Source organism: Saimiri boliviensis, chromosome 1 (assembly GCF_048565385.1).
Source record: "Saimiri boliviensis isolate mSaiBol1 chromosome 1, mSaiBol1.pri, whole genome shotgun sequence".
In the NCBI taxonomy this organism is placed as follows: Eukaryota; Metazoa; Chordata; class Mammalia; order Primates; family Cebidae; genus Saimiri; species Saimiri boliviensis.
Window position 1 is genome coordinate 63,577,950 of NC_133449.1, and position 23,793 is coordinate 63,601,742.

The 23,793-nt window shown below is 46.5% G+C and overlaps 2 protein-coding genes across 13 annotated transcripts in view; both read left to right on the plus strand.

Moving 5' to 3' along the window:
- DCTN1 (dynactin subunit 1) overlaps positions 1-9,714 on the plus strand; it is a 30,349-nt gene extending 20,635 nt beyond the window's left edge. For 4 of the 11 annotated variants that reach the window (XM_010333433.3, XM_039479180.2, XM_010333432.3 and 1 more), the window contains 23 exons: positions 46-250; positions 335-413; positions 532-691; positions 807-911; positions 1,410-1,601; positions 1,687-1,803; positions 2,037-2,189; positions 2,793-2,953; positions 3,061-3,229; positions 3,493-3,561; positions 3,807-3,869; positions 3,982-4,131; positions 4,294-4,455; positions 4,538-4,669; positions 4,902-5,027; positions 5,262-5,404; positions 5,685-5,851; positions 7,251-7,265; positions 7,452-7,585; positions 7,702-7,885; positions 8,149-8,228; positions 8,734-8,823; positions 9,235-9,466. In XM_010333433.3, coding sequence (XP_010331735.1) covers positions 46-250; positions 335-413; positions 532-691; positions 807-911; positions 1,410-1,601; positions 1,687-1,803; positions 2,037-2,189; positions 2,793-2,953; positions 3,061-3,229; positions 3,493-3,561; positions 3,807-3,869; positions 3,982-4,131; positions 4,294-4,455; positions 4,538-4,669; positions 4,902-5,027; positions 5,262-5,404; positions 5,685-5,851; positions 7,251-7,265; positions 7,452-7,585; positions 7,702-7,885; positions 8,149-8,228; positions 8,734-8,823; positions 9,235-9,372 — 2,994 coding nt within the window. In that variant the 3' untranslated portion in view covers positions 9,373-9,466. Of the gene's footprint in view, positions 1-45; positions 251-334; positions 414-531; positions 692-806; positions 912-1,409; positions 1,602-1,686; positions 1,804-2,036; positions 2,190-2,792; positions 2,954-3,060; positions 3,230-3,492; positions 3,562-3,806; positions 3,870-3,981; positions 4,132-4,293; positions 4,456-4,537; positions 4,670-4,901; positions 5,028-5,261; positions 5,405-5,684; positions 5,852-7,250; positions 7,266-7,451; positions 7,586-7,701; positions 7,886-8,148; positions 8,229-8,733; positions 8,824-9,234 lie in introns of all 11 variants that reach the window. The other 7 variants (XM_003922592.4, XM_003922589.4, XM_010333439.3 and 4 more) reach the window with 3 other exon arrangements.
- Positions 9,715-9,799: 85 nt separating this feature from the next.
- Positions 9,800-23,793, plus strand: part of SLC4A5 (solute carrier family 4 member 5) — a 153,414-nt gene continuing 139,420 nt past the window's right edge. For both annotated transcript variants that reach the window (XM_039479158.2, XM_039479159.2), the window contains exon 1: positions 9,800-22,142. In XM_039479158.2, coding sequence (XP_039335092.2) covers positions 22,024-22,142 — 119 coding nt within the window. In that variant the 5' untranslated portion in view covers positions 9,800-22,023. The remainder of the gene's footprint in view (positions 22,143-23,793) is intronic.

The following is a 23,793-nucleotide window of genomic DNA, read 5'->3' on the forward strand; positions in this document are numbered from 1 at the left end:
GCATCTCTGTGCTTGCATCCCCTCCCACCTCCACCTTTTCCTCAGGAAGCCAAGGAGGCACTGGAGGCAAAGGAACGCTATATGGAGGAGATGGCTGATACTGCTGATGCCATTGAGATGGCCACTCTGGACAAGGAGATGGCTGAAGAGCGGGCTGAGTCCCTGCAGCAGGAGGTGGAGGCCCTGAAGGAGCGGGTGGATGAGCTTACCACTGACTTAGAGATCCTCAAGGCTGAGATTGAAGAGAAGGGTAAGGGGCCCAGAGCTGCTGGGGACCAAATGACTGGGTGAGAACCACACCTGAAAGTGTTATGAAAGTATTAATGGTCTCCAGGCTCAGATGGCGCTGCATCCAGTTATCAGCTCAAGCAGCTTGAGGAGCAGAACGCCCGCCTGAAGGACGCCCTGGTGAGGTAGGATCTTCGGTGCTTGGTTCTTATGTTCACTCTCCTGTCTCCAGATGTGTTAGAGCACCCATCACCAGAGACTCTGACACACTCTCCTCCTTCTGTCATTCTTACCTCCCTGCAGGATGCGGGATCTTTCTTCCTCGGAGAAGCAGGAACATGTGAAACTCCAGAAGCTCATGGAAAAGAAGAACCAAGAGCTGGAAGTTGTGAGGCAACAGCGGGAGCGTCTGCAGGAGGAGCTGAGCCAAGCAGAGAGCACCATTGATGAGCTCAAGGAGCAGGTCTGGGGAGCCCAGCCCCTCACCCAGAATCCCCCACCTGACTCTCCTATCTGTTGATGCCTCCTCTTTCTAGGTACCTTCTAGCAGCCCTTCTCCTCATCCCCCCATAACACAGGTGGATGCTGCTCTGGGTGCTGAGGAGATGGTGGAGATGCTGACAGATCGGAACCTGAATCTGGAAGAGAAAGTGCGAGAGTTGAGGGAGACAGTGGGAGACTTGGTAAGAGAAGAGCAGACACCTGACATCTGACCCTAATGGGAAGGATATTTGGAAGGGACCTGATGAGAAAAAGATTGACATGTGACCGCTGGCCTTTGAGCAGGGTGTAAGGTGAAGGGGCCCATCCTGGCCTTGCTACCCTGACCCTGCCTCTTTCTGTTGTTGTTGTTGTTTTGAGATGGAGTCTCTCCCTGTCACCCAGGCTGGATTACAGTGGTGTGATCTCGGCTCACTGCAACATCCACCTCCCAGGTTCAAGCGATTCTCCTGCCTCAGCCTTCCGAGTAGCTGGGACTACAGGCGCACACCACCACTCCCAGCTAATTTTTGTATTTTTAGTAGAGACGGGGTTTCACCGTGTTGGCCAGGATGGTCTTGATCTCTTGACCTCGTGATCCATTCACCTCGGCCTTCTAAAGTGCTGGCATTACAGGCGTGAGCCATTGCGCCCGGCTGACCCTACCTTTCTTTTGCTCCAACTATGATGTGGTGTCCTAGGAAGCGATGAATGAAATGAATGATGAGCTTCAGGAGAATGCACGTGAGACAGAACTGGAGCTGCGGGAGCAGCTGGACATGGCGGGTGCACGGGTACGTGAGGCCCAGAAGCGTGTGGAGGCAGCCCAGGAGACAGTTGCAGACTACCAGCAGACGATTAAGAAGTACCGCCAGCTGACCGCCCATCTACAGGTGCATGCCTACTGCCTGCTCTCTGCCGACCATGACCCCAGGGCTTCCTCATGACCCAGCTGTGCTTCGCTGTCTCTCCTCCTAGGATGTGAATCGGGAACTGACAAACCAGCAGGAAGCGTCTGTGGAGAGGCAACAACAGCCACCTCCAGAGACCTTTGATTTCAAAATCAAGTTTGCTGAGACTAAGGCCCATGCCAAGGTCAGGAAAGTGGGTGGGTCTGAGGGATGAGGTACTAGAGATCCCAACCTGGGTTGACCTGGTATGGGGTTCTGGGCTTCAGATTCTTGGGTGAAGGGGTGCTTTGTGTGGTAGTTTGGAAGATTCCTGGCCTCAGCTTGCCCTAGAAGCAAGGGATCTACTGGAGCAAGGCATGGGAGTTCTAGGACTCTTTCAACTCTGGCTGAGAGTCCTCCTCCCTGTTCACCTCACAGGCAATTGAGATGGAATTGAGACAGATGGAGGTGGCTCAGGCCAACCGACACATGTCCCTGCTGACAGCCTTCATGCCTGACAGCTTCCTTCGGCCAGGTGGGGACCATGACTGTGTTCTGGTGCTGCTGCTCATGCCTCGTCTCATTTGCAAGGTACAGCCAATCAATCACATGTTCCACAGAAATCTGGTGAACTTGCCATGAACTAAGCATTGAAGATGCTAAGTGAAGACAGCAGTCAGATTCTCTGCCCACAAAGAGTTTATGATGTAGTGGAGGAACACAATGAAGTCACTGATGAATATATATTACAAATGGTGTGTTTTGAAGGAGGGATTAGTTCTGGGAGAGAGCACAATTGGAGGTTTGATTCAGAGGTAAGCAGGATGTGACTGAGGGAATAAAATTGTCTGAGGGCCAGGAGGTACCTAGGGGTTAACCGTGGGGATGATTGGCAGGATAGCATTCTTTGTGAAAGGATAGCAGGAGTGGCAGCTTTAAGTCAGGAAAGAGCTTGATTCTACCAGTCCCACTACCCTTTCATTTTTATATCCTGATTCCTCACAATCTCCAGTAATCACATCATTACCCTTTCCCCATGCAAGATTCCCCACCCAGGTAAGAGCTATTTCTGCTTTCTCTCTCATGTGTGTTCATGCTCCCCACATAGTTGTTAGGCTCTGAGTGCTGTATTCCTGAGTCTGTGATCTCCATCCTCTGTTCTGAGGCCCAGGTTCCTGGTGCTTTTTCCCACAGGCAGAGCTGATCCGGAAGCAGGCCCAGGAGAAGTTTGAACTAAGTGAGAACTGTTCAGAGCGGCCTGGACTGCGAGGAGCTGCTGGAGAGCAACTCAGCTTTGCTGCTGGACTGGTGTACTCACTGAGCCTGCTGCAGGCCACACTACACCGCTATGAGCAGTAAGTGACTGCTGATTCCCTCACTCCCAGGGTTAAGGTCCAGGATTAACCGGAACTGAGATTGCCTGGCAGACTCTAGCCTCACAGTGCCCTTCTCTGGTCTCTAGTGCCCTCTCTCAGTGCAATGTGGATGTGTATAAGAAAGTGGGCAGCCTCTACCCTGAGATGAGTGCCCATGAGCGCTCCTTGGATTTTCTCATTGAACTGCTGCACAAAGATCAACTGGATGAAACTGTCAATGTGGAGCCTCTCACCAAGGCCATCAAGTACTATCAGGTGTGGGGCAAGAACTCGGGCTTGGGGTAAGAGGCAGGGAAGCTTTACTTGATGGGGGCTCTTACGAATATATTCAATGTCCCATGCTGGTGCTTGAGGACTGGTTTGTTCTTAGATGAACTCTCCATATGAGGCAGCTTGAGGGCTTTGGATTCTCTTGTACCTCCAGAGACCCATGGTGACCAGGGCTCAAACTACAGTTTGGGAAGAACTCCCCACCCTGCCAGGGCCTAAAAACTGTTTCTTTTGTTATCTATCCTCAGCATCTGTACAGCATCCACCTTGCCGAACAGCCTGAGGACTGTACTATGCAGCTGGCTGACCACATTAAGGTGAAGTGTCTGGGCCAGTGATTGAGCCCCTGTGGAGATCAGAAATGGTGGGCATCAGGTCAAAAAATCAGGTGCCCAAGAAGTGTCACATAAGACTAGGGCAGAGTTACCAAAGCCGTATCAGGGAAACTAGAGGACCTATTTATGTATGGGGGTCAGCAGACGGTGGGTGGGGACTTCTTAGAGCTGATAAGGCAAAAGGGCTCCTGCTGGGAGCTGATGATCGCATGCTTCTCTCCTCACAGTTCACGCAGAGTGCTTTGGACTGCATGAGCGTGGAAGTAGGACGGCTGCGTGCCTTCTTGCAGGTGAGAGCACATCTAGATCTGTGTGAGCTCCTCTTCCTCCTTAGTCTTTACTTCCTTACTCCCAGCCTTAATGCTAACTTGCTTCTCCATCCATTTTCTTTTTCCTGAGTAGGGTGGACAGGAGGCTACAGATATCGCCCTCCTGCTCCGGGATCTGGAAACTTCATGTAGTGACATCCGCCAGTTCTGCAAGAAGATCCGAAGACGAATGCCGGGGACAGATGCTCCTGGGATCCCAGCTGCACTGGCCTTTGGACCACAGGTTTAGGGCTACGATTGGGAAAGGGAAGGAAACTGAGTAGAAACAGGAGGGGCATAGCACTTTAAGATCTGGATCTGGTCAGGGGACAAAAATGATTTTGGGGTAGCTGGAAACTGTGGTGCTGAGCCCAGGGTTGACTCCTGACTCTGGTCTGTCACACAGGTATCTGACACACTCCTAGACTGCAGGAAGCACTTGACGTGGGTCGTGGCTGTGCTGCAGGAGGTGGCAGCTGCTGCTGCCCAGCTCATTGCCCCACTGGCAGAGAATGAGGGACTACCTGTGGCTGCCCTGGAGGAACTGGCTTTCAAAGCAAGCGAGCAGGTGGGCCTGGGTGGCTGGGCAGAGGTGCGGGGAGAGTCAGTGACCAGTGTGGGGCTTTCACTTCTGTCCTTGGCTCCTGCAGATCTATGGGACCCCCTCCAGCAGCCCCTATGAGTGTCTGCGCCAGTCATGCAAGATCCTCATCAGTACCATGAACAAGCTGGCCACAGCCATGCAGGAGGGGGAGTATGATGCAGAGCGGCCCCCCAGCAAGGTGGGTGGAGATTTCCTTGGAGAAGAAGTCGCAGAGGAGTAGGAGTAAGACTTGCAGAGCTACTGCTAGTTGTGGGAGGATGGGGAGACAGGAGGAAGGCATCAGGAGAGCACTATCCTGCCTAGAAGGCAGGGTTTTCCTTGTAACTGGATCTCTCTGAAAGGAGCACATTGATGATCTCCTCTCTCCACCCTCACCTTCTCACCCTTGCCCCCCGCCGACCATTTCTTAGCCTCCACCAGTTGAGTTGCGGGCTGCTGCCCTTCGTGCAGAGATCACAGATGCTGAAGGCCTGGGTTTGAAGCTCGAAGATCGAGAGACAGTTATTAAGGAGTTGAAGAAGTCACTCAAGATTAAGGTGAGTGTAGTGTAGGCTCAAGATCTGGGGGCCAGGAAGTTGGTAGGGCCCAGGAAAACATGAGTGTTGGGGAGCGGGACCAAGACATCTTGGGAGTTGAGGGGAGAAGTGGGACCTGCAATCAATGGGAGCTCTAGTGAGCTCCCAGGGAGCCTCCTGACTCATGGTCTAGTTCCCAGGGTCCAGGGACTGTGGGGAGGATGTCAGGGATATAGAAGCTCTGTCCTTGTTCAGGGAGAGGAGCTAAGTGAGGCCAATGTGCGGCTGAGCCTCCTGGAGAAGAAGCTGGACAGTGCTGCCAAGGATGCGGATGAACGCATTGAGAAGGTCCAGACTCGGCTGGAAGAGACCCAGGCACTGCTGCGGAAAAAGGAGAAGTCAGGCATTTTCCCTGGAGCCTTGCTTCCTCTTATCCTCCCTACTGCTGGAGCTCTCTGTCTCCTAACCCATACCCCTACTCAGTTTCAGTTTCTCTTGTAGTGAGACTCCGCATTTTCTTTACCCAGTGCTGACCCCATTGCATCACCCCAGCCTAAGCCTATGCTGCTCTGCCCTGGCTCCTCACTAGTAGGGCTATTCCAAGGACCTCTCAGGGCTGAATAGTCAAGGGGTGCTTTGGAGAAGGGACACTGCTAGAGCCCAGATTCTCTTTCACAGAGAGTTTGAGGAAACAATGGATGCGCTCCAGGCTGACATTGACCAGCTGGAGGCAGAGAAGGCAGAACTAAAGCAGCGGCTGAACAGCCAGTCCAAGCGCACGATTGAGGGACTCCGGGGCCCTCCTCCTTCAGGCATTGCTACTCTGGTCTCTGGCATTGCTGGTGGTGAGTACAGTAGAATAGGCAGCACTAGCACAGAGGAGATTGTCCTCTCTTCTGTCCTTGGCCTCAGTTTGACCTCTCTGCCCCCTTTTACCCCTGGGATATTCAGCCAGGAACATGCTTGCACAGTTTCACTCTGTGCCAGTTTTCACCAGGTTTTCTCTTCCCCTGAAGATATGTGCTGAGTTCCTCTGGGCAAAGAAGGGCATTGCTAAATTGTTAATGAGGTTCAGAATAATGATGACAGCTGGACTCTAGTAGATGTCCTTTCTGGCTCTGTAGTCTGACCTTTCTGGCCAGCGCTATATCCCAGAGGGTTGTCAGCCAGCAGCAGGCTGGGCTGACTCTCCTGGGGCATCTGGCCATGCTCCATACCTGCTCTTGATTGCTTCTCTGCTTGGACACTGTCTTCTCACTGAGTTCATGTGGCTTAATTCTATGATATGGTCATATCTTCCACTGCTGAATTCTCCCAGTTTCATTTGGGGCTTGTGTTCTGACCTTTGCCTAGTCACTCAGTATAGTCAGGGCTCCTCATCTAGAGTTTTTCTGGTTAGCAGTTCTAGCCTCCCCAGTTTCCTGACTCAGGACTTGGCTGCTGCTGTCTTTGTTCTCTGCCCTCTGGTGGTTTTGTTTGCTCTCCAGTTTCTCACTTACCCATCTCACCTCCAGAAGACAGGCTCCTTGCCCTGGAATTAAACCCTTAGGGCCTCCAGACTTTCCCAGCTGCTCCTGGGTCTTGTCAGCTGACCTCACTTAACATAGAGTCTTGTCTTCATCAAAGTCTTGGGAGGTGACCAAGTACTTTCTTGACTTTAGGCTCTTGTGGTACAGACAGCTCTGTGTTCTTTGGAGAGAGTTTCCAGAATTACTGCATTGTATTGTTCTTAGCACTCTTTAAACAAACATTAGTTCTGAATTTATGAAACTTCCCACCAAAAAAGATCTTTTGCCTCAGAGTAATGGAGAATCCTGAGGAGCAAGGGAGTGTGTTTGCATTCCCAACCTAAGCTTTGCTGCTGGTAAGCACAAAGGGTACAGACATAGCGGGGTCTCTGGAGCATTCTCTATGCCCTTCTGGAAAATGGCATCTGAGGCAGGGAGGCAGGAACACCCTCATGTTCCAAGTACTTTGTACAGCGCACAGTCCCTTTGCCACGGTTTCTCACACATTGTACTCTGTCTCCTGGCCACAGTCCTGTTTGGTGTCTTTCTTTCATACATATCTGCTCGTCCCCAAAAGTAGGTGGCAGAGGGTCTTGTTAGAGAAAGTATGATGATCAGGAAAAGAGTTTTCTTGCAGGTTGTGTTTAGGATTCCTCTGGCATGTCCCTCTAACCCCCAAATCATCTAACTCCTCTCTCCTCTTTTCCTGCTCCCCCATGGGCTATCCTGAGAACAGAAGAACAGCAGCGAGGTAGAGACCCACTCTGGCTGGGGGTTACTAGGGCTGAGGGGAATTGGAGCTAAGGGAGCAGGGTGAGGGGAAAGCCAGGACTGGAGGTGGGTGAGGGGGGGATGAATAAAGGACAAGAGCAGGAATGGAGCCCAATTTTCAACTCTCTCCAATTGGGGCTGAAGACATTTGTTATAATCCCCATAGGAGGCGTCCCTGGGCAGGCTCCAGGGTCTGTGCCAGGCCCAGGGCTGGTGAAGGACTCACCACTGCTGCTTCAGCAGATCTCTGCCATGAGGCTGCACATTTCCCAACTCCAGCATGAGAACACCATCCTCAAGGTGAGGGAGCCACAGGGAGGACTGGCATGGGGTATGGAGCATATTTATCCCATTGATGGTAGATGGCAAGGACCTCCTAGCACCTCTTACCACTACCCTTCTTTTTTCACCCACAGGGAGCCCAGATGAAGGCATCCTTGGCATCCCTGCCCCCTCTGCATGTTGCAAAGCTATCCCATGAGGGCCCTAGCAGTGAGTTAGCAGCTGGAGCGCTGTATCGTAAGACTAGCCAGCTGCTGGAGACTTTGAATCAATTGAGCACACACACGCACGTAGTAGACATCACTCGCACCAGCCCTGGTATGTACCTGCCAACCCCCAAGATGACTAAACCACCCCCTCCACTTGGCCCAGGGATTTAGCCCCTGCTCAGGTGGGTCCCCCACCGCAGAAGCTCTTCCTAGCAGTGTTCTTTGGCTTTACTGTTCAGTTTGCTTGATTCACCCACTCCCTCTTAAGTACTTGCTCTGTTAGAAAGTCTGATTCCTGCACCCCTAACCCTTAATCCAGTACAGCTGCCTGCCAGCGCCTTGGTGGGCCTCACCAGCTTTCTCTCCTCACAGCTGCCAAGAGCCCGTCGGCCCAGCTTATGGAGCAAGTGGCTCAGCTTAAGTCCCTGAGTGACACCATCGAGAAGCTCAAGGTCAGCTCAGACTTTGCCCTGCAGAGCTCACTTCACAGCATTCACTGGTGAAGCCAGACACTTCTGGAGTTCCTCTGAGCCCAGCCCTATGCTAGACAGCAACTGGGGAGGAGGTGGAAGGGAAGCCAGGGTTCTTGCCATAGAAGCTCACTGTCTTGGTACAAACAGAAGACAGAGTCCCATAACAAAATGGATAAGCTAGGATCATCTTTAGAGTGACTGGTTCAGGCTTTAGCTTCCATCAGAGCTGAGATCATTGTGAGGTAGAATGTTTGGGCATGGCTTCCCAAAGGCGGTAGAACGTGAGTTGGGCCTTACAATGTGAGGACTTGTAAAGTAAGGACGGGTGTAGGGGTGGGGATGGGCTCGGAGATGAGAGCAAAAGTATGGTAATACAGAGGACTGAGTCCCTCCCCTTGGTATTAGTGTTTCTCTGAAACAGTGGTCTTGTGCTAGCCTGTGGAGGTCCCTAAATGAACCCTTGTCTTCCTCTCCCCTTCCGTAGGATGAGGTCCTCAAGGAGACAGTATCTCAACGCCCTGGAGCCACAGTACCCACTGACTTTGCCACCTTCCCTTCATCAGCCTTCCTCAGGGTAAGGGGGAGCATGGGGTGGAGGACAGGACAGCGTGGAGGGCTCAGGTGGGTCCTCCTCTCCTCCAGAATTGGAAGAGGCCTTTGGAGTCTCAGGTCTAACAACTACATACTTTGGGTTATCTGGCCAAATCTTACAGGTGACTCAGAAGTGCTTATGAAGCTTTGAAATTCCAATATTTTAGCACATAAACACTTTCTATGACTTTTGACACCAGCAGGGGCTCAAAACTCCCTTGTCAGACTATGTATCCCCATTCTGATTTGAAAAATGTGGTCACCATAGCCCAGGAATTCAGAAGCCCCAGTCTCCCAGGGGCTGCCTTGGTCTCAGTGCTCAGGGACCCCTTTAGTGGCCCACAGCTCAAGTGAGCCCCTGACCTGGAGTCCTTTTCTCCTCATCAACCACCAGGCCAAGGAGGAGCAGCAGGATGACACAGTCTACATGGGCAAAGTGACCTTCTCGTGTGCGGCTGGTCTTGGACAGCGACACCGGCTGGTGCTGACCCAGGAGCAGCTGCACCAGCTCCACAGTCGCCTCATCTCCTAAGCACTCCTTTCCCTGCTGTCCCCTTCGACCCTCAGCCCTCTGGTGCCGCTCTGCCCGATGCACAGCCACCTCAGCCAGCCCCCAGGTAGAACCATGTGGGTTAAGCTCTTCCTGCCACATTCAGCTTCACTCCCACCCTTTCAGCATCCTGCCCCTTCACGTTGACCCGGGTTCCCCCACTCCCATCCCCTGGCCTCTGCCATAACTTGCTGTTCAACTGCTCCCTCCTTCCTGAGGGGCCTCAGGGCATGTGGGGGGTAGGCTGAGACCCCACCACCAAAGGTTGAGTGAGGTCCCCTTGATTGAGGACTTCACCCCTTGATTAAAGCAAGTTCTGCTTCAGTGCTTCCTGTGTGGTGTTGAGAGTGGGACTTGGGCCATTCAGCACAGGAGCAGAGGAGGAGCGATGCTGAGGACACTTTGGCTGTATCAAATTTGAGGGCTCCTCTTCATAGCCACCAGTAGAATGCTGTCTCTAAAATTCATTTGCAGTAAGTTACTCTGAGTAAGGAGGAAAGGGCTAGACTTAGGGCTAGGTACCTAAGTGGATTTATGGAGTTAGGAGGGTTGGGAGAGTGTAGCCTCTGCCAACCCTGCCTCTGTTTCCTGTAGCTTCCATTGCTCTTCAGTGCAGTTTTTGGAGCTGGAGTAATGATAATGATCACCACCCCAGCCAACTTTCTGATGCACTGGCCAGAGTCTTCCCATAAGACCTGGGGCCTCTCAGAGGGGATATTTGCTAAATAAGGGAAAACTAAAATGGCACACTAGTAAAGGATAGAAGACAAAAGTTACTCCCATATCCCTCTACAAATTAGTATCACCTGGGGAGATTCTTTTAGACTGTAACAGATATCTGGCTCTTGACCCAGATCTGCTGAAAACACTTCCAGAGCTGGGACCCATTAGGCTGGTAAACAACACCCTAGCATTGTAGGTATTAGCCCCAGTTTAGATTAGTTGGCTAGGTCCTTTATACTCTCTTTTTTCCCCACTTAGGGAAAGAATTCCAGTCTAAACTCGCAGAAGGCTCTGATCTAGATGCAAAAAGAGACTGTTGGCCCTGCAGAGTGCCAGGCCTGACTAGGCCAGACCTTCTGCTCATGTGCTTTCTGTCATGAGGGGAAGGGCAGACAGGAGGAGGGGGCTCCAAGGTGGGAGCCTAGGGGCCATATTCTTAATGAGCATACTGTCTGGGAGGTCAGTGGGTTATGGAGTTTGAATGCCTGCTTTGTATCTTGGCCCTTCTCACCTGGGATTCTGAGAGAAAATGATTTGATGACTTTCATTAATATTCTCAAGGATGGTACACAACCAGTATCATTCTAGATGCACAGGATATAATGCATTACATATGAAGGACTAATTCTCACAGAACTGGTTGAGAAGGGTTGTTGTGTCTTGAACCAGAGACACAACATGTCTTCACCTCATGTCTCCAAATTGGGCTGTGCATTACATATGAGGGATTAATTCTCACAGAGCTGGTTGAGAAGGGTTATTGTGTCTTGAACCAGAGAGTCTTCACATCTCCAAATCTGTCTCCTAGACAGACCACATTGTCTTTTCCCTGGGATTGGATTCTTCCCAAGCTGCTGACCTGCCTTCTGATTGGTGTTGTTAAGACCCCAAGGCCAAGCAACTTCTGGTGGCACTTTGAAAGGATAGGGCTTTTTGTTTCATCCTTTTCCCTTGGTGGTGGTTTCTCACTACTTGAACTACTACTCTCTTGAATGCCAAATTCATTCACCCAATTACTTGTTGTCTATCTCCCTGTGAGTGCCCCACAGGTGTCTGTCTAAGAGTCAGTATGTCCAAAACTGAAATCATCTCTTTTGTGTCGTAGATTTGGCAAGCCACAAACCTGGATAGCCTTGACTTCTGCTTTGATCTCCTTAGCTAAGGTAGTTATCCAGCCCTGTTCAGCTTGTCCTCATTACTCTCTCAAATTTGTCTACTTTTTTACATCCACAAACTTTGTGTATAAATAACTTCTTGCTCTGGGCACTTCAGCAGTTTTTAAACTGGTTACCCTACCTCCATTGCCTCTCTTCAACCAGTTCTACACATCGATATGAGGGACACTTCCAAAATGCAAACTGGGGCGTGTCATTCCCTGATTTAAATCCTGAATTGATTTCTCCAACCAAATTTAAAATTCATGTAACATCCTGAAATGGTTCCTCTCTGTGTCTAGACTTCAAAATTTAAATTTACTAGAATGGCACATGGGGCCATCCATGATTTGGGTCCTGTCCACCTCTCCAGCCTCTCCCCACGTGCCTGGTGCTTCAGCTTTAGTGAACCCCTGCAGTTTCCTTGCCACCCTGTGCTCTCTCAGGCTTCTTCCCACCACCCAGAATGCCATCTACCTCCTTGTCTCCACTGTATTTCCCTGCCCCCGCCCCATCCTCATTCTTTAGCTGACATCCTGTCCATTTACTAAGATAGCTTTGGAATTGCCATCTCAGGAAATCTCCAATCCCTGTGGCCTGTTAAGTGTCCTCCTGTGGAGGCAGCGAAAGATACAGACTTTTTTTTAGGTATGCTTAAATTTAGTTGCTTTGTGACTTTGGCAAGATTTCTAACTTCTGATCTGTTTTCTTACCTGCAGAATGGAAATAATGATATCTTACAGGGTTGTTATGAAGGCCAAATGAGATAGTGCATGCAAGCATCAAGCACTGTGCTGGCACACAGTAGGCTTGCTTCTCTTCTCCAGTATGTACTCCTACTATGCTACTTTATGCCAGTAAGCATCTGTTTCTATTTTAAGTGTTAGTTTAACTTACGAGAAGTTAGTTTAACTTCTCTCCCACTTTAGGCACAAGTTCCTTTAGGGTGTCTTCTGTCTCTGCATCCTGCCAAATACAAGAGAAGGGCACATATTTGGGGAGGAGGAAGATGAGTTTTATTTTGGACATGAGTTTCAGGTGCCTGTGAGAATGTATAAGCAGAGCTGTCCAGTTGGCAGTTGGAACCTACTGGGTCTGGAGCTCAGCAGAGATGTCCAGATTGAAGATAAAGTTTGGGGAGTGAGTTGGGAGTGTGTCAGTGGTGGTTGAAGGCGTGGTTTGGGTGAGGTTACTGTTCAAGTTACTAAGAAAACTGAATCTGAGACAAAGCTAGTGCTAGCACTTTATTGGAAGGTGAAGTCTCAGAGCAGTGAGAGGAAGGGAGGAAAAGAAAATCAAAGGTTAGTGTTAGTGAGTTGGCCCTTGCTTCACAAAGACACAGCTGGTCACTTGACCATGTTGGATGTCTCTGGATAGACTACACAGAAACACCAGGCATTATATTTGGATTGATGGAGGGATGGAGGGGAAATTCACCTGCTCTGCTTCCTGTCCATACTTTACTGCCTAAAGTTGGCCATGGAGCCAGTGTTAGCTTCCCACCTTCCCACTTTCTTGCTGGGATGATACTGCTTGGCAACTGTGAAAGCCAGATCCCATGCCTAACTAAGTCCTATAGTGGCAAGGGGAGCAGAATGTGGTCACCGACCTGTGGGAGTTGGTCAGCACAGAGTAAGCAGCTGGAGACCTGTGAGTCAGGTAAGGCTGCAAGAATCTGAAGCAGCAAGTTACCTGAGGAGAGTATACAGAGGGAAGGGAAAGGTAGAGCCCTGGGAATCCCTGAGAGTTAAAAAGTCTGTAGCCTGAAGGGGCATCCACCTCTCAGGAGGAGAGAGATTGAGCAGCTCAGAGGGCAAGTGAGTTCTGGAAAGTGGCTGTTGTATGCACAGATGCCTGGTGAGCTGGCCAGAGCAGTCTCTACCGGATAGAGGAAACAGAGACCGAGTTATGGTGGTAAGAAAGGGGAGACAGCAGCTCATGCTCACTGTGTGTCCTGGGTAGCATCCATTCATGGGGATTGTGGAGAATGGGTAGCCAGGCAGATAACCAGGGGAATAGTTTCTGGAAACTGGTATGTGATGGTGGGGGAGAGGCCTCGTGAGGTGCTGTGTTTACCAGGATGGAACATATTAACAACCACCTTTGATTCATCCAGAATCATAACTGCCAGTTTGACAAAATTGAGGAGATTGGCTGGCAGTCGATAGGGGCAGGGTATGAACATTATCAACTCTGTTCCCTAGGAGCTTCTCTCTTCCAGTGGGTTCTGGGTAGTTTCCCAGGGTTAACATCACCTGTCCCGGCATGGAGGCAGCTTTGTGAAATAAGAATAGGGCTTATTTACTAGTAGAGTGGGGCAAAAAAAATATATATATAGGGCTTATATTCTATCTCTTTCACTATTGAGCTGTCTGAACATAGGGAAGGTGCTTAACCTTTGAGCTTCAGTTTCTCTGTTTGTAAAATGAGGCCAATAGCACCTTCCTCAGGTGATATTCTTAAGTAATCTTCAGGGAGAAAATTAAATGAGACAGCATGCTTGATACAGGTGCTTAAAAAGTGATACCTGGGAAAGGTTGATACTAAACAAATGAAAAGGAAACAAAATAGAAGCAATCACATTCCCAAGATGTACTTGTGACACACGTAACCATCTTTTGAGTCCCAAATGATAGGTAGCCCTTAGTGTCCCAGTTTTCAGCTTGTTTCTATGGGTGGCTACTGTCGTATTTTCTACTGTCCAGGCACTGTTAGCTCCTTTTAGCAGGCCAAGGCTGAGAGAAAGTCTAAACCTGGTGGCACCTCCCTCACCCCACTCCCACAATTTGGATTCACTTGCTTGGTTCACATTTTCAGTGCTCTACTTCAGTGGAGATCAGGGGTAGGGTAATGCAAAGACCCAAATCTGCTGCTGGGTAATCCTAGGGAATGTAGGAGGCCCCAGAGCTAAGTCCACCCTATACAACCATGAGGCAAAAAGTGCATTAGGAACAAGTATGCTCTATAGCCCAGTTACTATGGAAGTTTCATAGCACAGGTGACCTTGGCTCCTGTCAAGTAGGCCCAGGGCACCTGGAGAACACAAAGTCTGAGGGTGAGTGGTCCCTCCTGCTTCTCTGTGGTGGTTTCGTGTCAGCTCTTCTGTGTGTATGGGTAGCATCACCATACCTAGCCTCTCTCTATCTCTATTATCTGTGCCACCTGAAACAGGTACCACTACTCCCAGGGACAGAGGTCTTCAGAGGGGCAGCCTGGGACGTTTGGTCTCCATTCCTTTCCCAAAGGCTGGGAAGTTTGGATGTGGGGATTAGACTCTTCTTGCACAAATAATGGGTACCAGACTAAATAGATGTCTCTCACCCTGTGTTTTGTTACTTTTTATTATGGGAAATTTTAACATACAAATGAGAGTACAATGTAATGACTTACATGTGCAATATTTGTTCATTGCATGGCTGATCTCGTTTCATCTTTATCCCCTTTCCTCTCTCTTTTACTCCCATAGTATTTTGAAACAAATCTCAGACATCTTATCACCTTACTTCATCCAAAAGTATTTTAGTATCCCTAAAAGATATAGCTCTTCAAAAAAGAAAACTACAATACCATTATCACATCTGAAAAGTTAATTCATCAACTGTCCAGCATTCAAGTTACCCTGGTTGTTTTATTTTGTTTTACAGTATGTTTATTTGGATGAGATTTAAGACAAAGACAATACGCTACAAATGTCTTTTGAGTCTGCTTTCCCCCTATTTTCTAATTATTGTATTAATATAGTGTTTGCTTTGTATGCATTCTATTTACACTTCATTTTCAATGTGTCAGTAATTCAGATACATAACATTATCACTTTGATAATGCAAAGAACACAATATAAGGAAGATGTTCTTTGAGAACATAGGTTCCCATTACTTAGTCACTGGGATTAGAGAGATTTTCCTTTTAGTATTTTCTGTTTAAAGATGTCCTGCCATGGCTGTGGAAGAATTCTAGACAGCAGGAGCTGTCTGGAATGGGATTTCAATGAAAAAAAAAATGGACTCAAAGTTATGAAAAGATGAAAAGATATAAGTCAAGGAGAGAGAATATAGTTTGAAACTGAATGTAAGAATTTCCTGGCTGGGCGCGGTGGCTCACGCCTGAAATCCCAGCACTGGGAGGCCGAGGGAGGTGGATCATGAGGTCAGGAGTTTGAGACTAGCCTGACTGACATGGTGAAACCCTGTCTCTACTAAATACAAAAATTAGACAGGCATGGTGGCATGCGCCTGTAATCCCAGCTACTCAGCAGGCTGAGGCAGGAGAAGCGCTTGAACCCGGGAGCCAGGTTGAACAGTGAGCCAGGATTGTGCCACTGCCCTCCAGCCTGGGCAACAGAGTGAGACTCCATCTCACAAAAAAAAAAAAAAAAAATGTCCTTCATTCAGAGTGTAAGGACCCACACAGGTGCTAAGGAAAGAAGTTTTATCATCTTATTTCTTCCTCAAATTGACCTTAATAAACCAAATAGGTAATGCCCATTGACCTAGAAAAGGGGACTTTCTTCAAAGCCATGTGTAAGAAAAAAGGCAGAGGGAAAGTAGTGAAAGAGTAACTTGCTTTGAGGTACTCTAGGTCAGGGATCCCCAACCCCTGGGCTGTGGACTGGTAGCGGGTCCATGGCCTGTTAGGAACCTGGCCACACAGCAGGAGGTGAGCAGCGGACAAGGGAGCATTACTGCCTGAGCTCTGCCTCCTGTCAGATCAGCAGCGGCATTAGATTCTTGTAGGAGTGTGAATCCTATTGTGAACTGCATATGCAAGGGATGTAGGTTCTGGGCTCCTTATGAGGATCTAATGCCTGGTGATCTGAGGTAGAGCAGTTTCATCTCAAAACCATCCTCCTCCCCCTCCCCATTCCATGGAAAAATTGTCTTCCGTGAAATTGGTCCTTGGTGCCAAAAAGGGTTGAGGACCACTACTCTAGGTGATAGATACCAAAGCCTTCACTTTGGGAAACCTGTCAAATGGCTGAAGCTATGACTCTCCATCATTACAAATGATGAAAGTGTAGCAGATTTTTACTGAGGTGCTAATGGATTGAAAAAAAACTTTATGAAAGGGGACTAGACAGATACCCAGACAGCAAGGCAACATGGGTACTGAATGAGAGTTAAGTGCTTTCAATCTCTCTGCTCCACAAATCAGGTTAAAATTCTAAACTCTTTAATTTTAGATTAAATAATGGGGCAAATACAAAGTAAAGCCTTGCATCAGTTGCAGTAGCTGGATGGAGAAAATAAACACTTCTAGAATATAACTTAGAACAGCCCCTTGAACTTCCTTCATCCAAGCCACGCCCACTGGCTGAAGATGATGCACTTTTTGGCAAAAGAATGGAGGTGCTACCAACATGACCTTCATAACATAGGAAGAGACATGTAGACACACGAGGGCGATGGAGCTGCACTCGGCACTGGATGTGGTGAAGAAGGGTATGTAAGAGGTCTTTCTCCATACCCATCAAAATTTTGAATCTATAAACACTGGAGGCAAGTTTATCCATTTTCAGAGAATTGACTTAGTGGACTAGGAAATAGCAAGGGCATTTTGTTTTGGTCCTCTGAAATTGCTAAATAGAACTTCACAAAGAGTACATGAGAGCCATGAGATGACTGAAATAAGTTGTGGAATTTAAAAGGTGGAAATTTTTTTTTACAGTGTTAGGGGTCATTTCCCCATAGTCAGCCGTGAGTATGGTTAGACCCATTAGTTCCTGGCTTGTTAGTGAACAGGAGATGGCAGACCCTCTCTTGACTGCACAGCAAGTAACTGCAAAGGGGAATGACATATACCAGCTTGAATATAATAGGGAAGCTAAGAAAAAGGTTGTTACTGTAGTTCTAGGAAGGCAAGAGATTTCTAGCCTCTTAAAGATTCCTGCTCCCAAGATCATTTTATTTCTGTTTAATTTTTCAGACTTTATTCCTGGTATCAATAGGTTAAGAAAGAATTTTCCCAAGTATGGATTTATAGATAATGTTTATAAGTATCTCAAAAAACTTTCCATTTCATAAACAGTAACATTCGTTGATCCCTTTTTAAAATGCAAGTTCAATCCTTATAAGCTAAGTGCAGTGATGATTTCATGTAACACAGTTAAATGCACACAAAATCTGTATATTCTGAATTACAAAAGTGGTGTCCATGGCCACACACAGTTTTAGACAAGGATGCATTTTCACACTGAATAGTACTAACAAATGTTAACAGAACAATACTTGCTTAATACCAAATGCTTGTTCTGTCATCAACTTTTAAAGCAACACCATTCCAACTACTACTAAAAGCATTTAGTTTTAGAAGCTTTAATCTGATCTAGGAAAATAAATTCTCCAAAAACTTGACAAATAGAATGGATAAGCCCCAAAGCTTTTAAATTTAAAAAGGCTTCCAAAGGCTTTGGAATGGCTCACAATGGCTCACGCCTTTAATCCCAGCACTTGGGAGACCAAGGCAGGCAGATCACTTGAGTCAAGGAGTTTCAGACAAGACCAACCTGGGCAGCATGGCAAAACCCCATCTCTACAAAAAAATACAAAAGTTAGCCATGTGTGGTGGCACATGCCTGTAGTCCCAGTTCCTTGAGAGGCTGAGGCAGCAGAGGTTGCAGTGAGCTGAGATCCCACCACTGTACTCCAGCTTGGGTGACAGAATGAGACTCTGTCTCAAAAAATAAAGTTTTCCAACACTGAAGCCTTCACATGAAACTTAGTTTCTCCAAAAAAACAACTTGCTATATGAAGAAAAGAATATTAAAACAAATTACCTTTTAATACAAATATTCTTAAAAGATACGTTTTCTGTATCTACTCAAGAGAAACATAAAACAGCTCACCATCTTTAATAATTTGATTAATGTTGTCTAGAAACTAAAGAATACATGACACAGCTGTGTCTCAGGCTATGGTGAGTCAAAGGTACCATTTGGATTTCACATATTAAAGAGCTGTAGTATAGCTTACAGTGGCACAAAGACTCAACACAAATATTGTGTTGTTTCATCATGTAGGTAGTCAAAAGTCAGAAGGAACTACAGTTTGCAAGATCCTTCATTCATCATTAAAACTGAATAATTCAAGTATGGTAATATAAATGCAGGCGTTAAAGTCTCAAATAACATTTTAAAATTGAAAATACGAAAACTTTGTTTCTTCATCTTTCATTTACGTGGTTAGATATCAGGACCTTACTGTAGAAAATAGTTACTATATATGGTTGTCCCAGAAAATAATGGAGCTTCAGAAAGTACAAAAAGTGTCAGAATCCACAGCTGACTTTGTCAAATGCTTTTCTAGCTCACTTCAATTATTCGTTCATAGTAACCAAGTCTTTTAACCCTAGCAAACTTTCTTGGGTCCTTTCAAATTAACAAGACGGTTTCTTCAACTTGTACTTGATCTGGTCTTCCAATTGGCATTGGAATTTCATCATTTCATTGATGAACTCTATAACAAGATCTTCAAGAATATCCCTGGCTCTGTAAGGATTCTGATAATCCCCAAACCCATACATCAGACATCATAATTCTTTAGGAAACAGTCTCTTTCTTTTGCCAGATCTGCCTTCTACTCCTTCATTTTCTTCCTCAGAGATGTGATTTTCTGCCCTGTTTTCTCAAGGTCATTTTTGTTCTTCAAGTCTGTCCTTGATGTCCTGCCAGTACTACTCAGATCTGGAGTCAGTTGGATGGCTCTGGTGCCAGGTTTGGGACAGAATGGTTACAGTACTAAAGACTCTCCAAGTCACTGCTCACAGAGACTGCAGCTGGTGTTGGTGTCATGACAGAAGCAGAAGAATCACAGCCTAAAAGGATATCTGTGGCACTCTCTCCACGGTTAGAATTGGAACAGCTGATGAGGCAACGTCCTTGGAGGATGGAGGGGAAGAGTAACTTGCCTCCAGATGGGGTTGGGAATTAATTGAGGCCTCCAATACAGTCTCTTGCAGTCCTGAGCTTAGAACCATCTCATCATCATCATCATTATCCCTTTCGCTCTTTTAGAGAAGGGCCTCGCTATGTTGCCAAGGCTGGAGTGCAGTGGCCATTCACAAGCATGGTCATAACACACTATAGTCCCCAGCTCCTGGGCTCATGTGGTCCTCCTGCCTCAGCCTCCTGGGGCTGGGACTACAGGTGTATGCCACTGCACATGGCTGAAATACATCATTCCTTGGTTGTAATGTTCCCATTACTCAACTTGATGGTCTTCCTTTCGTTAAAGCCCAAATCCAACTTGGGATGAGTGTTCATTTCCAAAGATCCCTTGGGCATCTCAGATACCTGTTTTATCCAGTTAAGGTGATTTTTCAGTACGGTATCAAAGTCAAAGGCATCACCCTCATCTATGAAGCCAATGCCGATGCAAGCACTATGCCTGCGCAGTGTCATCCTAGAACCACATTACAAAGTAGAAGCTGTAATCTTTCACTGTCTCCTTAGCAGTGTCAGCATATTGTTTTACTGGTGCTTGAGCAAAGAGCTCTCCTGATATTTTATACTTGAGTTAACATAGGCAGTCTTCCTTTGGAAGAATGGTCCACATTCCAGCCTGTAGCCATTGTTGGAGGCCTGGGGCAGAATCTAGTAGACATTGACACTGGCTATTGCAGGATAGGCTTGTACTGTGCCTTGGACCGCCATCTTGGCTCTCCCCTTTGTGCCCTCCCAGATGATGCTGGGAGTAAATTGAAGCCTCTAGTCCAGTCTCTTGCAGTTCTGAGCTTAGAAACATCTCCTTCTCCTCCTGCTCATCATCATCTCTTTCTCTCTTAGATAAAGGCCATGCTATGTTGCTAAGGCTGGAGTGCAGTGGCCATTCATAGGCACTCTATGTTCTTTCTTGATTGATTTTTCCTTATAATTTATTTGTTGAACTATTTCTCAAAATCTGGATTTTCTTGAAATGCATCCTCATGGTGTTAATAAGTTCCTCTGTCTTCTCCATTTTCTATAATTGTTAGTTGGGTTTAGAGCAGTGATTTCCCAACAGCAGCAGCATCACCTGGGAATTCTAGGAAATGCTAATTCCTACTCACCCCAGAGAGGCTGGCTGTAAAGATCACCATCTTGTAGAGACCTAACATCTAAATTCTGTGATGTCACCCATTGAAAGAGATCAAAACAATTGGGGTGGAGAGGGGTGAAAATATTGGATGAGGTAGTGGTTGGTCTCATGATGGGATAGCATACTTGTTATTTCTATGTTTTTATTTCATATCAATGAAAATTTGGGAGTTTTGCCTAACATCGAATGCAAAGAAAAAAAAAAAGGAATGGTGAACTTATGGTTAAACAGTTAACTTAGCTGATGTAACGTACTTTAAAAACTACATCATTACTAATAGTCTAGTGTTCCCTGCCCTTTGCAAAGACATGAGGAGAAAAGTTTGTTCTCCGCCAATGCTTAGGCTACTATTTGACCCTTTCTAGATGACAAGGGAGTTCAGATAGGGCAGACTGTCCTCCCTCAGAGATTGGAGTTTTAGTTACCTGTATATTTGACAGCCAAAGGCACTTGGTTTGGAAAGATCCTTGGTTGGGCCCTCTAGCTGCAGCCGTGGCTAGTCAGTGTTTCATAGAGAATGCAAGCCAGGCTTGCTTTGCCAGAAAAGACCCTTCTGATTTTAGCAGAAAAGATCAGCCCAGGACTGGCCATCTGGCAGGTAATCAGGACCTACTTAAACAATTGAGCAAGGACCAATAGGTGGAACTGAACCGTCATGAACTCATGGAGTAAACATGCCTACCAAGCTGTAAAATTAAACTTCGTTTTCCAAAGCCTCAGTGAACAAAATCTGAGATAAATCACTTTTAACTCATCTTGGTACTCCTTTGTAAAAAGCAAAGGATAGACTGTATGCATTTGACAATGTAGAACTGAAAACCTAGACGGAAACACTTAGATTAACAAATGATAAAACATAACCACATCATTTTACAAAGTTTTTATACATTTTTTTGTTTTGTTTTGAGACAGAGTCTCGTGCTGTCACCCAGGCTAGAATGCAATGGCATGATCTCGGCTAACTGCAACCTCAGCCTCCCCAGTTCATGTAATTCTCCTGCCTCAGCCTCCCAAGAAGCCAGGATTACAGGCACACACCACCACACCTGGCTAATTTTTTGTATTTTTAGTAGAGACAGGATTTCGCTATGTTGACTAGACTGGTCTCGAACTCCTGGCCTTGTGATTCACCATCCTTGGCCTTCCAAAGTGCTGGGATTACAGGCATGAGCCACTATGCCCAGCCAGTTTTTATACATACTAACATAGTGATATTGGAAATTGATTTTTCAGTGGAAAAAAAATGCTCTCTATTTTGGAAAGTAGGTAGTTGAGCTCCTGTTTTAAATGAAGACATGCTACCTGGAAAATTAATATGCCTGTGTAAGTTCAGTGAGGTGGAAGGGCAGAAGGTGAAGAAGGGTGAAGATACCAGAATGTATCCATTCCACTACCAGTGGACATTGGGTTGCTTCCAAGTTTAGGTACCTCCAAACCATGCTGTATAAATATCCTTCCTTGTTCATGTGCCCTGGCACACATGTGCAAAAGTTTCTGTAAGGAGTTAAATTGCTTGGTCATTCCTTATGAGTATTTTCATCTTTATTAAATATTGCCACATTGTTTTTGCAGAGTGGCTGTACCGGTTTACAGCCCCATCAGCAGGATGGGTCTCCTTGGCTGGATTCCAGTCTGCCTCTTTTGGGAGGAGGGTGTAGCAGGGAGAGAAATAAGGCTGGCAAGGAATGAGGAAGCCAGGCAGGAGAAGGCCGTTAGTGCCAATCCAAGGAGTTCAGACTGTATTTGACTGCACTGGGAAGCCACTGGAACAGGGAACAAAATGCAAAAACAAGGTTTTGGGAAGGTGAGTCTTTAAAGCTCTCTCTTGGTTTGTTTGTGTTGGGGGTTGGTAGTGATAGTGGTGGGGTTGGCTTAGGCCAGCAGCAGGACTCAAGCTCACAGGAGAGAGGAGATCTGTGCGGTGACAGCACGAAGTGGACAGTGAGCACATGCCTGATGGCAGAAAACCAGAGCATTTCAGATCTCCCAACTATTATCCTTAAATAATCCAGTTAGACACTCACACACTGCTGGTAGAGGTGTGAAGTGCTACAGCCTCTCTGGAAAAACAATGTGGACTTATTTAACAAAGATAAATATGCACATACTGAGTGGCCCACAAGTCCTGAAATACACCAAGCAAAACAGGAAAAAAAAAAAAAAAAAAAAGAGAAGGAATCGTCAACATTGGATGTAATAGGGAGGTCTATCAAAGATCTGAAAAGTGTCCACCGTCTAATTGTCCACTTAGCAATTAGAAGTCTGATGATGAGCTTTGCCACAGAAATGTTTGTGACCAGTGGTTTGAAGGATGGGTGAGTGGTAGGAAAGAGAAACTGGGTGCCGGTCCGACTGTCAGGATGGTTGGCTGAGACATTAGTATGTGATCAAGCAAGATGGGTCCCCTCGGCTAGATTTCAGTCTGGCCCTTTGGGGAGGAGGGTATAGGATGCTGGGTACAGGGTACATAATTTTACACATGGTGATGTAACACTTGGGAGAAACAATAAAATTAAATCCTCATTTTACATCATATACCAAGTTAAAGTTCAGATGGATTGAATATTTAAATATACAAGGCAAAACTGGAAAAGAACTAGAAGAAAATCTAGAACATATAAATTTTCTATATAAAGAAAATTTATTTTGTGTATAAAGTTGGAGATGGCTAAAACTTTTCTAAAATTGACATCAAAACTAGAAACTTTAAAGGATAGTATAGATAAATTTGACTTTATTAAAATACACACACACAGACACACCTATTAAACCTTTCTGTAAGAAAAAGAAAAAAAAGACTAAAAACAAAATTAAATGACAAACAGAAAAATATTTATAATTGGGAAGCTGAGGCGGGAGGATTGCTTGAGCCCAGGAGTTTGAGATTATAGTGAGCTGTGATCGAGCCACTGCATTCCAGCCTGGGTGACAGAGCAAGACCCTGTCTCTAAAAACAAAATAGAAAAAAATATTTATAACATATGATAAATAACTTTTACAAATAATTAAGAAAAAGAAGTTGGGTGTGATGGCTCATGCCTGTAATTCCAGCATTTTGGGAGGCTGAGGCAGGTGGATCACTTGAGGCCAGAAGTTTAAGACCAGCCTGGCTAACATGCCAAAACTCCGTCTCTACTGAAAATTGAAAAATTATCCTGACATGGTGATGCATGCCTGTAATCCCAGCTACTTGGGAGGCTGAGGCACGAGAATCACTTGAACCCACGAGGCAGAGATTATAGTGAGCTGAGACGGTGCCAGTGCACTCCATTCTGGGTTATAGAGAGAGACTCTGTCTCTAAATAAAACAAATAGGAACAAGAAAAACATCAATAGAAACATAGATATGAATAGGAAATTGACAAAAAATACAACTACCAAGTTAAATCAACCTTAGCAGAAGTAAAAAACTAGTTCAAGATGGCACAGTGAACTGTTATATTTACTTCTCTTTC